The 17,497-nt window shown below is 34.7% G+C and overlaps 1 protein-coding gene across 1 annotated transcript; it reads right to left on the bottom strand.

Moving 5' to 3' along the window:
- On the bottom strand, positions 1 to 17,257 carry LOC114181916 (plastidic glucose transporter 4-like). The gene is made up of 14 exons (XM_028068589.1): positions 16,949 to 17,257; positions 16,511 to 16,774; positions 15,185 to 15,299; positions 14,942 to 15,009; positions 14,397 to 14,529; positions 14,215 to 14,314; positions 14,018 to 14,130; positions 12,782 to 12,875; positions 9,803 to 9,956; positions 3,237 to 3,383; positions 3,063 to 3,136; positions 1,441 to 1,529; positions 1,193 to 1,307; positions 1 to 493 (listed from the first exon to the last, which is right to left on the bottom strand). The coding sequence occupies exons 2-14, from the start codon at positions 16,767 to 16,769 to the stop codon at positions 311 to 313; spliced, it is 1,644 nt and encodes a 547-aa protein (XP_027924390.1). The 5' UTR covers positions 16,770 to 16,774; positions 16,949 to 17,257; the 3' UTR covers positions 1 to 310.
- Between the last annotated feature and the right edge of the window lie 240 nt (positions 17,258 to 17,497).

The following is a 17,497-nucleotide window of genomic DNA, read 5'->3' as shown; positions in this document are numbered from 1 at the left end:
GATCCTGAAAATGATCACTCTCCATTTTAAAGAGAGGATGTCCATTTTATTCAATTTGCCATGTTCTTGTCCTTATCTATCATACATTGTGACAAAAACTGTAAGTTCGAAAAGATAGTACTGAATACAGAAGCTTAACCAAAGGTCACAGAATTTTGTTCCAATATTTGCACATGAGCAAAATTTGGTTACAGTAAACTAGTCATCCCAGTTACCTTCACTCTTGCTAGAAAACTCAGGAATTCGTGGCATGAGATGAAGCAATTCTGTGAGCATCCGAGTTATGAAAAAGTGCATTTTTTGGGAGATTTTATGCAGAAGAACTGAGAGCTCGTTCTATTTCCTCCAATGATCGACCCTTTGTTTCCACAACATTACCAGCTATGTATAAAACAGCAAGAACACAGACAGCAGAGAAACCCAAGTAAACGGAGCTGATACCAAACTTGTTTACAACACTCAAGAAGTAGAGACCGATCACAAAGTTGGAGATCTGTTAAGACCAAATATATTCATAGTTTCAGTGTCAAATTACTAATTAGGAAACTAATAAAACCAGTATTGCAATAAATAAAAAACAAGAAAAAAATTAGGTGAATTTCTTTATAAATTCTCTTATTGGTTTTCTAAAGTTTTAATTTTTAACTTTAGGGAATCAGATAATATTAGCTTATGAAGAAACTTCTGGGTACCCATCAAACTTTTTAAACACACTTTATATCTACTATTTTAGCCTTCAATCTCTCGGTTTCTATACAAATACAAAAATTATTTTTTATAATGACCAAAATACCTCTAAAAGTGGGTTGTCAACGGCTGTAAGTGGTGTCAAAAAAAACATTTTCCTATTTTTATCTTCTGTAAGTGCTTCCAGATATCTCAGTGCAAACAAAGCCTAAGTATATAATACCAGCATAAATCATAACTAGATATACGTCATTTACTCAGAACGGTCCAAGAAACTTCTGGAGCCAAATATTGGATAAGGGAGATTCTTTAACCATAGCATTCTGAAAATCATGTGAAAGTAAAAAGAGTGTTTTATTTGTTTAGTTATGTTTGGTTAGGCCACAAGCAGCTACATTTTCACACTACAAAAATTTTAGTTCCTTGGTATAATTTCAAAATTTTATGGCAAGATAAAGGCATTAACCACAAGTAAAATACTAGATTCCACAGTGAAGTTACCCACCCAATGCGTGCCTAAGGACAAAGAAACTGCTTTTGCTCTAATTCTGGAAGCAAAAATCTCCGGTAGAAGAAGGGCAGGCACAGGTCCAGCACCAAGAGAGAAGGATAGGACATAGCTGGTTAAGATTCATAGATGATAGAGTCATCAGAAATGAAAAGCTTAATTAATAGAAGAACCTACAAGTTCATTGAAGTTTTAAGTCTTTCAGTGACTGGAATCACTATCGTCTAAAATATTAAATGACTTACAGAACAGTCCCAAGGACAGCAAGGGTGCCAGAGTATGGTGCAAGAACCTTCCAAGTAAAAGACAGAGAAAGAAGCAACATAGAAGCAGCCTGGGACAGACATTAAAAAAACAGTCAATTAAATGAACGAAAAATTCAGCATAATTTATTCCACATCTCTCGGTAAGTAAAATAAATTATAAAACATCAGAAATTGGTAACTAATTTAGAGACTAATTCAGAAGTCAATTATAATTTTTTATTCATAATAGAGACTATTTTAGAAACTAATAATCTTTAATTTAAAAATTGGTATCTAAATTGATCATTATAGTGACTAATTATTTTTTGTTTCTAAAATTGGTTATTATTTGGACACTTTTTTGTAGTGAATAAACCCAATAGAATCAACAAGACATACTTACCACTGACCAACTTGGATTGAAATGATATTTACAAATTGCAATCAATCACCACACAGATCAATAAAAGCTAAAGGTACAATAAGAAAGTATGTGGAGGACGAGGAAGAGACTAGTCATACACACTAAAGGAAATCAACATACTAGAGTGGGATCAATACATTTGTTCTTCTGAAGAGGCATTTCTGGTATAATGTGTACTGATAAGTCGGTGTTACTTGTATTCATGTTTTGCCATGTAGAAGTTTCAATATGACTACTGAGAATGCGATCATACCAAGTTCCTTAGAAGATCTCTGCCCTCTCAATTCCCACCCCATGCAAGTTCACTCTAAGTCTGGGACAGTTCAACCTAGAATTAACCCATCACTTCTCCTAGCTCATATGGAACTAAAGGGTGTCAAAGAAACTGCTTTGTGGGATCCAAAGTGGTTTGCTGTTAGCTATGCAAAAAGAGTTTCTTGCTCTTCATCACAAGGGGATCTGGTCCTTAGTTCCTCTTCCTCCTTATAGACATGAATTGGCTGTAAACGGGTGTTTCATGTTAGTGAAAACCCTCATGATACTGTTCATAAGAACAAATCCCGGTTAGGGGAAAAAGGTTTTCAATCAACATGGCTTTGACTTCAATGAAACCTTTTCTCCAATTAACAAACCCGTCTCCATCTACATAATATTAACCCTTGCTTTTTTTACTTATAAGAATTTTCTTTTTCTTAGGTCCAAGCTCAACGGAGTAGCCTACCATCTCATCCACCTTGAGCTTACAAGGGGTGTTAGAGATATACTTTTCTCTGACCTTGTAATATCTAGTTCGTTAAGTTTCTATTTGTTTGTTACATCTAAACAGCTGCCAGATAGTAGTTTGCTAGTTGGTTACAACTGAAGAGCTGTCAGTTAGTGGTTTGTTAGTTGGTTACAACTGAACAGCTATCAGTTAGTGACGATACTCTGCTTTTATACACATTGATTAACTGTAACAGAAGCTCACTATCTTTTGTACATTTTCATATCTAATCAACCCTGCATTATGTCACTGTACTCATGGAAGATATACTTCCTTCGCTCTGAACATGTTTAGCTAGGTAAGGCATTAGGCCCTCAAAAAATAACATTTGACAATTTTACTTCTGATGTTTCAAGCATATCAAGAATATATCATGTAATGTCTAACATTTTTTAGCTGTTTCTAAAACAGTTGTGTGATGGAAGTAAATATTACCATCCCACTAAAGCTTATGATAAGAAGACTTTTCCTTCCTTGTTTGTCCATTAAGGAGGAAGCGATAGCAGTTCCTGCAACAAATAAAACATAAATCAAAATCGATAATTTGCTTGCACAACATGTACAATAACCTTTTTTTTTTATTGAATTTTATGATTAAATAATACTAACCAAAAACATTTGATGCACCAACCAAGGCACTTGCTGCAACATCAGACGCAATTCCAGCACTACGGAAAACAGAAGTTGAATAATACACTACAGCATTTATTCCAGCCAGCTGCTGGAACAAGAAAAGTGCTGCCCCAACACTGACAACTGCAACAAGGCACATTTTAAGGAAGTGCTATATTATTCCATATAAGAATGCATATAGTAAACTAAAAAGTTAGTTGGCCAGTGCAATTAAAACATAAACCACGATAGTAAAAGTTCCTCTGTTGTGATGAATTGTATGTTCAATCATATTTGTGAATCCTTTATTTATAATTGTTAGATATTGTTTAGATATTGTTCTTTATTCAAAAAAATAATCATTCACTTAAGATTAACAAGAGACAAAATATATTTTGGAGGGCTTTAAAGGACCCATCTTATGGTCTTCTATTTATAATGATAACGACCTGATACAATAGGGAGATGAAAGATCAAAGGGTTGTCCTAGACTGCTAGGGACAGAACTAGGTACAGTTGGAAGAGGTTTCCCAACACACTACTCCCTACTTTAGACTCAACGATTACACTAGCCTACATAGATTTAATGATTAGTCCAACACATTCAAAGTATAAAATATATAGGGAAACCTAATTAAAGGCTAATAATAGTAAATATTCCTAACTATCAGCTATACAGACTTCAATAATTACTAAGATAAAATCATATTTTTTACACTCTGTTAGATATTGTTTAAATATTCTTTGATATTATTAAGATATTGTTAATCACAATATCAAACAATATCTTCTATTTACTATATTTATTTTCAGTTACTCTTTTTAATTGTACCTCTCTCTATTATAAATAGATTACCCTATGTGTGATTTATACACAAGGGAGATTAATCTCAAACCCTATTTTCTTTCTTCTCAACATGGTATCTAGAGCTTAAGGTATCAACATTTTTTTCGTCGCCTATGTCGTTGCAACCGCTGCCGCCACTGCCGTCATCACTGTTGCCGCCTCCACCGCCGGAGCCGCCGCCACCGCCAGATCTGCCGCCACCGGAGTGTCGGTTCAGACCGGCAACCATATGGTTTTGGCCCCGGCCAGGCGACCTCAACGCCGCTAGAATCGTCGCCATGGGAGCAGCAATGCTCCATTCACAGCCGCACCTCTTCCAGTTCCTCCATGGCGTCTTCCGCTGCCTCTTCCAATTCTGAAATCTCTTCAGGTGTGTTTGACCCATCCATCTACACTAACTATGTTAATGTACACTTATCCATTGACAAGTTAACTGGCCCTAATTATGCCACATGGTCATCAGACATCTGATTATGGCTTAAGAGTTAGAGATATCTTGATCATCTTGCCCCGAAAGCACCTACTCTCACTCTTGTTGAGGACGACCATTGGGAAACCATTGATGCTCAATTATGTGTGGTTCTCAAGGGTACTCTTGATCCTTCGTTAAAGCAACTATTTCGTTCCTACGAAACATGTGCTCAAATCTGGGAGCATGCCAAGTTATTATACACCAATGCTACTCAACGTCTCTATGGTGTCTGTTCTAAATTTGCAGATCTTATTTCCTTTAAACATCAAGGCTCTATGACAGATTATATGGGAAAAATTCATGCTCTTTTTCATGAGTTCAATGAGTTATAGCCTCCTTCCCCCGACCCTGCCACGGAGATCGAGCAACGCTCAAAGTTCTTCATGATTGAAACATTACACGGGCTTGCTAATAAATATTCACATATTCGTGATCAAATTTTGGGTTCTCCGGTTGTCCCCACCTTGACTTCAACCTGCTCTACTCTTTTGCGTGTACCTGAACAACCCAACACTGATACACCTGCTTCTGTTTATGATTTTTCTGCATTGGCATCTCACCGTGATGACCGGACTCTCCCTCACAAACAGGGAAAAGGGCGTCCTAAGTGTGAACATTGTGGCAAGCTCGGTCACAAGATTGACAAGTGTTATACATTACATGAGTGTGAACATTGTGGCAAGCCAAGTAACAGGATTGACAGGTGTTATGCATTGCATGGTCGTCCTCCTCGCTCTGCTGCAGCTGTTCACACCAACCTTTCCCCACCTACGTCTACTGGGGATCCTCCTTCTTCTGTTTCATCCGATACACCTGCTATATTCAACCAATTTCTCAAATGGTATAAGGATCAACAGTCTTCTAGTTCCACTGCATTTGTTGCTCACACAAGTACATCTTTTATTGGTCTAACTCGATCTTCTTCTCTTGGTCTTTAGGTTTTTTATTCAAGAGCCACTGATCATATTACTGGTAACAAATCTTTGTTCTCTTCTTTATCCTCTCCTAATCCTTTACCTTTTGTTACACTGGCTGATGTTTCTAGAGTCTCATCTCATGTTATTGGCACTGTTAAACTTTTCCCTTCTTAAACCATTGATAATGTTTCTAATGTCCCTGGGTCTTCTTTTAACATGTTGTCCATCAGTCGTCTAACTCGTTCTCTTGATTGTGTTGTTTCTCTTACCAACAATTTTGTGATTTTACAAGACCGAAGTTTGATACAGGTGATTGGTACAGGATGTGAGTCTCATGGTCTTTATCATCTTCGTCCCTCTACACACATTGGTGCAGTTATGGAGTCTCCCTCTCTTCTTCATGCTCAATTAGGTCATTCAAGCCTTGCCAAGTTACAACAACTTGTCCCTGCCTAGTCCACATTATCTCGTTTGGTGTGTGAGTCGTGTCAATTAGGCAAGCATAGTCGTACTTCCTTTCCTCGTAGTGTCACATGTGATGCTTCGTTCCCTTTTGCCTTGGTTCATTCTGACATTTGGGGTCCTAGCCGCATTAAGTCTACTTTAGGTTTTCAATACTTTGTTACTTTCATTGATGATTATTCCAGATGTACTTGGTTATTTTTAATGAAACATCATTCGGAATTATTTCATATCTTTCAATCTTTTTTTAATGAAATTAAAACTCAGTTCGGTGTTTCTATTAGAGTTTTGCACAATGATAATGGCTGTGAATATCTTTCTCATTCTTTTAAACAATTTATGGCTTCTTACGGTATTTTGTATCAAACTTCTTGTGCTTACACCCTTCAACAAAATGGTGTAGCTGAACGTAAAAATAGACATCTTATTGAAACAACTCGCACTCTTTTAATTAATGGAGAGGTTCCTGAACATTTTCGGGTAATGTTATTCTTACTGCCTGTTATCTCATTAATCGCATGCCTTCTTCGGTTTTAAAGAATAACATACCTCATTCCATTTTATTCCCTCATGAACCTCTTCATCCCTTACCTCTAAGAGTTTTCGGGTCTACATATTTTGTTCATAATTTCAGTTCTGGTCTTGACAAGCTTTCTCCTAGATCACATAAGTGTGTTTTCTTAGGATTTACAAGATCACAAAAAGGATACAAATGTTTTTCTCCTTTTCTTAACCATTATTTTGTGTCTGCACAACCTTTGATGAGTTCTCCCTTTATTTTAAGAGTCAATCTTCATTTCTGACTCCATCCAATCCTGACAACTCTCCTAGCACCTTTAATGTTCCTATTGTTTGTGACCCTCTTACTGTGTCTTCTTCACCATCAGTTCCTGCTCCACAGTCAGCTTCAGGTTTATAGTCGCTGAAACCGATCACAACCACCACCATGTGACACTTATGTCTGACCTTCCTATTGCCCTTCAAAAAGATTTGTTGCTCAGGGAGAGTCTTCTGGGATGATATGTCGTCTTTACAAATATGGCCTAAAACAATCTCCTAGAACCTGGTTTGGAAAGTTTAGCAATCTTGTTCAACAATTTGGTATGACTCGGTGTGAAGTAGATCATTTTGTATTTTATCGACACTCGAGTGCTGGATGTATTTACTTGATAGTATTTGTTGATGACATCATTCTTACAGGGAGTAAGAACCATGACATCTCTCAGTTGAAACATCCCTGTCACCATTTTCAGACCAAAGATCTTGGCAAACTCAAATATTTCTTGGGTATTGAGATGGCACAGTCCAATGATGGTATTGTTATATCTCAGAGAAAGTATGCCATGTATATTCTGGAGGAAACTGGGTTGGCTCAAGCAATTGCTTAGAGAGTTACAATTTGGAGATGTTACTCAAATGACACTTGTGTGTGACAATCAGGTTGCTCTTCATATTAGCTCTAATCTTATCTTTCATGAGAGGACCAAACACATTGAGCTTGATTGTTATTTCATTCGGGAAAGATCGTGTCTGGAGACATCAAGACTAGAGTTTGTTAACTCAAGTGATCAGTTAGCAGATATTTTTACTAAGTCTTTACGGGGCCTAGAATTGATTATATTTGTAAAAAGCTTGGCACATATGAGTTGTATGCTTCAACTTGAGGGGGAGTGTTAGATATTGTTTGATATTATTAAGATATTGTTAGATATTGTTAATCACAATATCAAACAATATCTTCTATTTACTCTATTTATTTTCAGTTACTCTTTTTAATTGTACCTCTCGCTATTATAAATAGATTACCCTATGTCTGGTTTATACACAAAGCAGAGTAATCTCAAACCCTATTTTCTTTCTTCTCAACACACTCCCCTCAAGCTCGAGCATATGTTTTTCACCTCTTGCTCCTTCAATAAATCAAGTTCCCACCAATGAGAAGACAATATTAGAAATGACAGCATATCTGAAGGCTATCTTGTCCCGTCAACATCTGATTGCCTTCTCATATATTAGACCGCAACTAGGTACGATCTTGATGTATTGAAGAATGTATATCACAACCAATGTTGTCAAACCTGAGGATCGTAAGGGGATCGGAAACAAAATGAAAACTCGTAACTCAAGCATCGTAACTCAACTTGTATGAGTTACGAATAGATAAAAAATTATATTCATAAATAGGTACATCATTAAAAATAATATAAATGATAAAAATAACTCATTAATAATTCATAAAATGGGTTCATAATTATTAAAATTGATTCATAATAACAATCAATCATACAAGTCTCTTTCAGAATGTCTAAAGCATACTTCCAATGGGAAATGACAATGCCAAACGAGGATTGTGCAACTTTGATGCCAATAAAGTACTAAAGTGGAACTAAGTCCTTGGTCAGAAATTAATTCTGAAGGTGAGACTTTTGTAGAAGAATACTATCAAGTTATTGTTAGTGGATAACAATCTCATCAACATATACAACAAGATAATACATATGTGAAATAGAGAATGAAGTTAAAAAACTGAGTCATTAACATCACAAGTCATAACAAACTCAAATAAAACCAAATTGAAATGGTTGAACCAAGCATGGGAAGATTGCTTCAAGTCTAAGAGTGAGCAGTGAAGCCTACAAAGAAGTCACAAGTCAAAGACTACAAAATCGGACAGTTAACCCATTAAAGGAATTTTTGAAGTCCAACTGGTAAAAAGGTCAATGGTAAATGGCAACATGGCAAAAAACAAAAGCTAACAAAGATGATTTTGGCCACAAGTGAAGAAGTACCACCACAATCTAGGCCACAAATTTGAGTATAACCCTCATTCACCAAATAAGCTTTCTAGCGATCAATTGTGGTTTTGTTGGGAGGCAACTCCCATGTGTTGCTAGCATCCAAAAGTAGCCATCATTGCCAACATATTGCTAATTGTGGTCAGCCATGGCTTCACATGTAGACTTAGGTATAGAAATAGAGTCCAAAGAATAGATAAAAGAAAAATAGGAAAGAGATAAATGTCCACAGCTTAGAGTAAAGACATAAAGGGTTAGGATTATGAACGAATTGTGGTCAGCCATGACTTCACCTGTAGACTTAGGTATAGAAATAGAGTCCAAAGAATAGATAAAAGAAAAATAGGAGAGATAAATGTCCACAGCTTAGAGTAAAGACATAAAGGGTTAGGATTATGAACGAATTGAATATCTTTGTGAATATTGCAATGGGAGATTCAGGTGTAAGCGACGTTTGTGGAAGAGCAGTTGAAGCAAGAGATGATGTTAGAGGATTAGTGAGTGGCACTTCTAATGGTGCCCATATTTGTTGGTGCTATGTGACAAGTTGAGGAGTAGGAGCTATTGCAGACGTTGGGACAATAGGTAGGGAAGAAAGGAGTAGATACCGTTGTAATTAAGGAAAGAAACATCAATATAGGGAAACCTAATAATGCCTGATAATGAAGAATATTCCAAATTATCAATTGTACATATTTTTCTAAACATTAAAGATTAAATCATATCTTTTATAAATAGTATTTTCATTAAATAATAATTCTTCACACAAATATATCAGATTAAATAATAATTCTTCATACAAATATAAGAAGGGCCTCAAGGAAATAAAAAATCGAAGGGAAGTCTAAGGGTTATCAGGTCTGATCAATGTAGTTTACATTGAAACAAGATAATGGATTTGCACGAAGCATCATGCTGGACAAAATTATTTTTACATTGAGCTTCCTTTACACCAAGTTTAAAGAAAAAAAATTTCTATGAAATGGCCTTCAAGATATGTAGGTCAGAATTATCAGTTTCGGTCAAGTGTTATCAAAACTAGAATCAATTGGAACTGAATTTTAGGATACCTTTCCAATATCGGCTACTAAACAGATCAAACCACCCTGCTTCAGGTTCAGATGAACCTTGAGATGCTGTTGATAAGTCTAGCATAACTGTAGCAACTCTTTCTTTTCCGTAAAGTGTTTTAATAGCCTTTTCAGCTTCAGCGAGTTTTCCTTGCTGTAAAATAATACATGGAATTTTCTCAGAAAACCTACAATAAAATTACTGCATTAAACTCTTGACAAATACATATTAGTTATCTATGTATGTATTATGTTGGCTTCTAAACCAAAATATTAGTTCACAACACTTAAGTTTCAATTCAGTTTAAGCATTAAGGAAACTGATAGTGCTTTTAAGCCTCCAAGTATATCTTAACATACATACAAGACACATCATTTATATACAATATGTATGATTTGTAGGATTATGTTGGAAAGTGAATCTGCCTTGACTGCAATCAGTCCTAGCTTGTGGTAATTGTGTCCTCTTTGGAGATTACCTACATCGCAGCCCCCAGAGGGTGTCTAGCTTTGGAGCCTGAATACTTCAAAAATGGAAAAGTATATATACTTTTTGTAGTACCCTTGGATACTTATATTCCTCATATGTGTATTTGAAAAGTATCCAACACTCATTTACCTAATTCTTTTAACATTTTTTTAGAAGATATTTCTTGGATACTTATAGAAGGCTTCCGAATAAGTATTTGAAGTATCCAATTTTTTTAATTTTTTTCTAAGAATTGGCTTGGATACTTGATGAACGCATTTTATGCACACTTTTAGCATGGTTAATTGGATTGTTTACCACTTTTTTAGTGCACAATTTTAGCCTAGTTTTGGTAAATGAATCATAAAAGAGGGATTAGTCAGAAATGACCATAATTATATATATATTTTATATTGATTAATCTTCTTTAATAGGTGGATGAAGACATAAACCTAGGCAAAGAGCTTTCAAAACAAGAAGAATTCCCTCAGCTCAGATCAACAAAGTTACAAATAACTTTTTTAACTGCCATTTGCCCAGCGCAATGACAGATCTAAGGACCAATCCCCTCAACGAATTACACTTAGCTGAGTGAATTTATGCAGATCTGGAAAAAATTGAGTGGGCTTCCTCCATGGGCCGTGTATGAATTTTGTAGCATTGAACACTATATATATATATATATATATATATATATATATGTGTGTGTGTGTGTGTGTGTGTGTGTGTGTAGTCACTTTAGAGGGAGACTCTTTAGTCAGTTCATCTAGTTTTCATTTTCTTTAAACACTTTTCAAATTTTGCCTTTTAGAATTACGAGTTTCTCTCCATTTTCTATCTTTCTTAACAAGCTTTCTTCTACATTTGGAGTATTCACAGATTCAACAAATTAATTCAGTTCTAGATTTCCAATTTCTAATCAATTTGTTTTTCTCTACAGGCTACCCATTTGAAACCGTAAAATAAACTGAGATCTCAACTAGTTTGGCATCCCAAAGCTCAATAATCACTTGCTGTCAAGATGAATAAATTATTATTAAAAAGGAAACAAAAAAGAAGAACAATATAGGAGGACCAAACCAATTATTCTCTTTATTCTCCTTACTTCCAATCATGCAAGTTAATTTTCTCCACTTTATTGTTTTTTTTATGGCTTTCTAGACTTCTAGGTTAATGTTCTGATCTGATTCTTGATTCATTGGCTGAGATTTGGTTTTCTATAGCTCTAACTGTTCAGATTTCAATGTTCTTGAAGTGTAATTGATTTTGTTTGGGGAAACTCTTTCAGTTACACTATTTTCTCTTTTTTTCAAATGAATTCATATCTCTAATTTTAATTGAATGCAATGGATCAATTACTATTAGCTATTTGAAATATGAATGTTTAGGAATTCATATAAGTACTGTTTTGTGGTTCCAAATAGTCCTAGGATTCATTGATACACAATGAACTAAGAAGAAAAATGGAGAATTAACCATTGGTTTCCTAGATTTTAGAATAATCAAAACTCAAAAAAATCCCCCAACATAATTCTAAAATTGAAATTGAGAATGAGACTAAATACCAATGCTCCTTGTGAATACAATCTAGGTTAATTCTTAGCACTATATTAATTGTAGAATCTTATTTGATGCACTTAAGCAACTAGAGTGATCATCAATACTTCCAAATTGTAAGCATGTCTTAAAGTTGCTTGAGCAACCATATTCTTCCTCATGCTCTGAAACGAATTGGAGTGAATACTCCTTCATTCGTTCTTTGAAGAGAATAAAAATAGATCCAAAAGGGTTGAATATTTGGTTTATGTACATTACTTCCAACGTATGTCTAGAAAGGATGAGAGGTATTACTGTATAAAAGCCAGGAGACCAGGTTGCGGGACATTACTGGAGATATATTCACATATAATGCTTTTGAGCTTCTTGAATTGGTGTCTTGTGAACCAAATTAAGAAACTATGTTTGTGAATTGTAGGTCTATAGATTAAATACTTGTTTTTAGTTCTACTGAACATATTTTGTTTGATGCAGCTACCCTAGACAGGTTATCATATAGCAAGAAACTATATCCTTTTTGTTATGACCCCAAATGCCTTATTGTAAATTGCGATAATCATAGATATGAATTGATGATAAAAAATCAATGTCACTTTTTGTATCAATATTTTCACCCATATAAAATATCTAATAATTGTATTTTAACATATTCCAAATGTTCCTACATTTCAAAAAATTGTGGTCTCCACATCTGTGCCGTAACATACTCATGCCATATTAAGTATCCAAACTTCAGGGGTGTTTAGTCTCAGTCGAGAAGTGGACAAAATAGAACTTAAAAATTTGGACAACCCACACTTTATAAGCTAATTCGTAAGATTCAGTCAGATTTATAAAACAAATATTTGACAAAATAAAAAAATGTTGATGTGTCTAAAAGTATTTTTTACAGTAGTTTAACATTCATTATGAATTTAAATCTGACCAAAGATAGTACAGAAGTGCATGAAAACCTGAAAAAGCCAGCGCGGACTTTCTGGAGAAATTGCCATTCCTAGTGCTAACAGAACAGATGGAACTACTGCGATGCCAAACATTGTCCGCCACCTGATAAAATATAATTAAAAAATCAAATGACCTAGAGGAAGTAGAAAACTAACCAGCAAATGTGTCTGGATCCCCCAAGAAGTAAATATATTGTAAACCAAGAAGACTTCATGGAAATATGAATTTAACCTCAAAACTAACACAATCAAATTAACCAGGAAGAATTATTTTCGAAAAGAAAGAAATATGTGCAAAGGTGTAAAACTTTCAGTGAATCCATACATATTGGGTCCAAGCTATTACTTCTATAATGTGAAAATATCAAGCCTAATTTCAAATATTGATAAAAATTAGGCCGTAAAATTGGATTAAATAGATTTTTTGTGCATCAAGTTGAAGTCTTCATTATCCTTCATTGTAGTGTCAGATTTCAATATCTAAAGTATGAATCTGCAACTGCACTTTTATCACAAAGCACATGTTCGCAAACCACCACTAATGATGGGACTTCATATTTCTGTTAGGGGAATTGATTAGCATAACATTCGCTATTAGTTGGAGTAGATTGAAAAATATTGCAGAATATTTGATATCAATTGGTGTAAACTGCAGAATATCTGTCATTATTGGTGCAAATTTGTTGGTTACAAGTCTTGTACAGCTATAATTATGTAATTATCTCCACAATTAGTTAGGAGATCTGCAAGATAGCATTTATAATAGTAAGTTTTAGGGCTAAAAATCAGATTGTATCATTACTATTTAAGTGGGGATGGGGTGTGTAAGTTTTCACCAAACCTCTTTCTGAACTGCTTATTTCTCCAGAGAAGAACACAGACTTGTGTTCTGCATCTTTTCTAAGTCGAATGTTCTAAACTAAGGAAATCAAACTACTAGAAAATAACTCCCAATGTTTAGCTCCAACAAAATCCCCGACATTCAATTCTTATTGAGAAAATACTTGGGATATAGATACGGACAGAAAATCTTAACAAATTTCTCTCTTCTATGAGCATATTTCCTTCTATCACTGATTTATTCCCAACAAAAAATTATCTTTACTTTCTTCTAGCATTTTACCATCTATATATGATATTAATCACAAGAAGAAATAAACAGCTCAAAAAGAATAAGATGAAAACTTACGCACCCTATCCCCACTTAAAAGAGGAAAAAAGCAGTAAAGTGAAACAAGGCAATACCATAAAGGGTTTCTAGCCAGAGGCAGTCCAGCTACCAGTGCCACAAGAATTCCAATACATATAAAAAGTTGATTAACAGAACCTAGTGCACCACGGACTTCGGTTGGTGAAATCTGCCCATAAGAAGGATATGTAGATAGACACCTTATTATCTTATTTAGACATGATAACAAAGATAAGAATAGTTAAAAAAGCACCTCAGATATGTATAATGGTACTATAGCAGATGTAACACCAATTCCTACACCAGCAAGTAACCGACCGATGATCATTGGCTGAACACTCTGGGCTGTAGCACTGTAAATTTATCATAGCTTATAATGTCAGATTTCAAAAGTACACACAGATAAAACCTTGTCCTAAATACTAACTGACAGACCTAAGAAATGCTCCAATTGCTAGAGGGATTGCAGCTAATTGAAAAGTCCTAGTTCTTCCAAATTTGTCAGCCAATGATCCGCCAGTAAATGAACCAACAGTGGCACCAGCAAGAAGTGTGCTGACAATCCAGCCTGTTCAGGTATTTTCACTCATGATAATCAAGAGAAAATGATTGATTGGGCATATGCAAGTTAGAACTTCTAAAAAGTTAATAGTAACAGAGTGGGATTTATATGCTGGAACTTTTAATAAAATATTCATTGAAACCTGCTTTCATAGAGCTTATTACAAAGTGATCTACGCCTAACTTGACTGTAAGAAATTAGCTTGTAAGGCAAGGCAAGGATTGAACTCACTTATATGCTGTATTTTTGCACTATCTCTAATCATGTAAGACTTAGGTTTTTCCCGTTAGGTTAATTTTCTGCTTATGTTAACAGTACCATAAGCATGTACACTACAGTCATGAATACTGAAAATCTTCTCTTTATGAGTGCATAATGCAGATAGATATATCGATGCACACTTATATAAAACATGAACCTTGTAGAACAGTATTTTCAATTATTCCAAGATCCTTTGCAAGGTATTCAAGAGCACCATTTACCACCCTACATCAAACACCACATTGTCAGAGTTATCCAACACAAAGATATTATTGAATGAAAAATAGATGCAGTTATATCCTAAACTATTATAGCATAGATAGCAGCAGCAGCACAAAGAAATGACTTGAGGCATTATAGTCCATTAACCCACATACAAATAGGAAGAGGTTGTACATACCCAAGATGGTAGCCAAATAAAATGGCTCCAAGGCAAGCAACACCAACATATGGTAGAACAGTTCCAGAAGATCTGCTTTGAAGGGTAGTTGGTACAACATCCTCAATGTTTCCATCTGCAACTCAATTTACTCGCTATGAGTATCTGTAAGAACATATAAATATATGTAACAGCTAGCAAGTTATCAAATTGCCATTCAAATCTGAATTGTCAAGCTAACTTTTGCATTGTGGATCATAAAATTATATAGAATACTAATAGGCAATGTAAAAATAATTGAAATATATTGTATAAATGGCATATCTTGTCCAATAGGTTTAAACTAGAAATTGATTAAAACATCTTAACTATAAGTCTCACAACAAAATGACAAGTCGCAAGTGAGTGTGTGAAGCTTCTATTTCATAAAACTAAAAATGGAGCTATAGAAAAACCAAATAATTGCATTGAACAAAAAGAAAGAAGAAAAAAAATAAAGTAGGTGCATTCAGTTGTGCTTCATCATTTCCGTACGAGAAATGGTTAAACAAAAGTAAAAAGGAAAATAAGTAATAAAAATACGTAATTTGTACTAATGGTACAGAATCACACTGATTCATTCACATATTGCACAATCCAAAATCAACTGCTATGCATCACATTATATGTATCACTGGCTAGCTGAACCGTACCATATTGAGTGATTCAAATCTCAAATACAAGTGAGATTTACACTGTAAGCTGACAGAATAGCAGAAGTTGTCCTTATATTTTGCAAGTTAGAGACAATTTTTAGCATTAAAACCAAACTGTGTTTTCGAAGGAATCATCATATATGAAACTGCACAAACGAAAGTATAGTAATACCATTCCTAGTAGAGACAATATTAAGGGCCAACAAAAAAAACGCAACTATAAAACATGAATTCTGCAGTATAATTAGAATTCCCACATGTTCAAATTAAACATTCATGTATGAACTGGATTACAAACCACAAGATTCACATCATTCATCATGCAGATTTCATGTTGGGGAAATCGAGCAACACACTTAACTACCTAAGTCAACAAACATTAGCAACAACAAAAACGACAGCTAACACACATAGACAAGCATAGTCTTGCTAGAAATAAAACATTAATGCAATTCAACAAAAAGCGGCACAGCAAAAACCCAAGTTTTCCAAGAAAACCAAAAGGGTATCATTAAGAAAAACAAAACGTGGTCCATCTACATGAACCAAGTACATTATATACACATCACAGGCAAGACAAATGCAATCCGAAAATGTTTCACAATAGCCAATAAACCAAACAAATCAAAACCATCAGCAATTGGATACAAACCAGAAGCCATAACCCTCACTGATCTGGGCTTAACGGATGACCCAAAAACGCCACCAAAACCAACGCTAGTACCAATTAGCTTTGTTTCCATAGTGGCAGAACCAGGCCTTAACCCGGAAAGATCGATGTTATTCTTTGCCATGGACACTCTGCTACGTCTCAAAACACTCCCATTTCTGAACTCCGTAAAATCCACCAACCCCCTTCGTTTTGGAACCCCCAAAGTGGCTCCTTTAACACCAAAAGTTGATGCATGCATGCTATCTGATAAAAAAAAATTCAAATACCCATTAAATCAAAACATAGAATTTTCGAACAATTATATGTAATAAAACAAAATATATTGGAAATGCTGCGGAGGAATAAGAAAAATGCCACCGCCAATGCAAATGAACTAAGATGGAAGCGTAAAAGAAAATAAAGTAACAGATGGATTACCTTGTAAAAGGGTGACACAGAAAGTAGAAAAGGGTGATGAAAGTTCTGTACTTTAGAGTATTGACGTTCACTACGAAGAGATCAAGCAATTTTTAATTCGGGATTTGCGTTTTCTGAAGGATGGAAGAAAGGAACTTTGAGAAAGAATCCCTTGGGTGTGGAACCAAACACTAAGATGAAGCTGGTGAAGATTTCAACTATTTATGTTTTCTAAAAAATTACTCAGAAAAATTATTCATCCAATTATAGGTAAGCGACAACTCTTCAGAACGTGTTGCTTCGATACATCATCAGATTCAATCTTGATTAATAATTGTGTTTAACATTTAAAGAAGAATTTGATTTCTGACTAATATTAGTTTTAGCCGAATTCAAGTAACATTGTTTCCGGCATGTCTATAATCTCCTATAAAAAAAACTAATATTTTTTTGAAAAAAACAAAACTCATTATATTTATAAGAATTTTTAAAACTGTATTAAGAATAGTTTTTAATAATTACCCATATAAAAAAATTATATTACAATATATCACTGTATCATCAACCTAC

This window comes from Vigna unguiculata, chromosome 4, assembly GCF_004118075.2.
Source record: "Vigna unguiculata cultivar IT97K-499-35 chromosome 4, ASM411807v1, whole genome shotgun sequence".
NCBI lineage: Eukaryota > Viridiplantae > Streptophyta > Magnoliopsida > Fabales > Fabaceae > Vigna > Vigna unguiculata.
This window is presented reverse-complemented; position numbering and strand designations above follow the sequence as displayed.

Excerpts from the sequence above, each read along its gene's own strand:
- LOC114181916 (XM_028068589.1), bottom strand. The coding sequence starts at position 16,769 with ATGCATGCATCAACTTTTGGTGTTAAAGGAGCCACTTTGGGGGTTCCA. Across the intron at positions 14,315-14,396 it reads GCAATTGGAGCATTTCTTAG|TGCTACAGCCCAGAGTGTTC; the intron begins GTCTGTCAGTTA and ends ATAAATTTACAG. Across the intron at positions 494-1,192 it reads TGTCCTTAGGCACGCATTGG|ATCTCCAACTTTGTGATCGG; the intron begins GTGGGTAACTTC and ends TGGTCTTAACAG.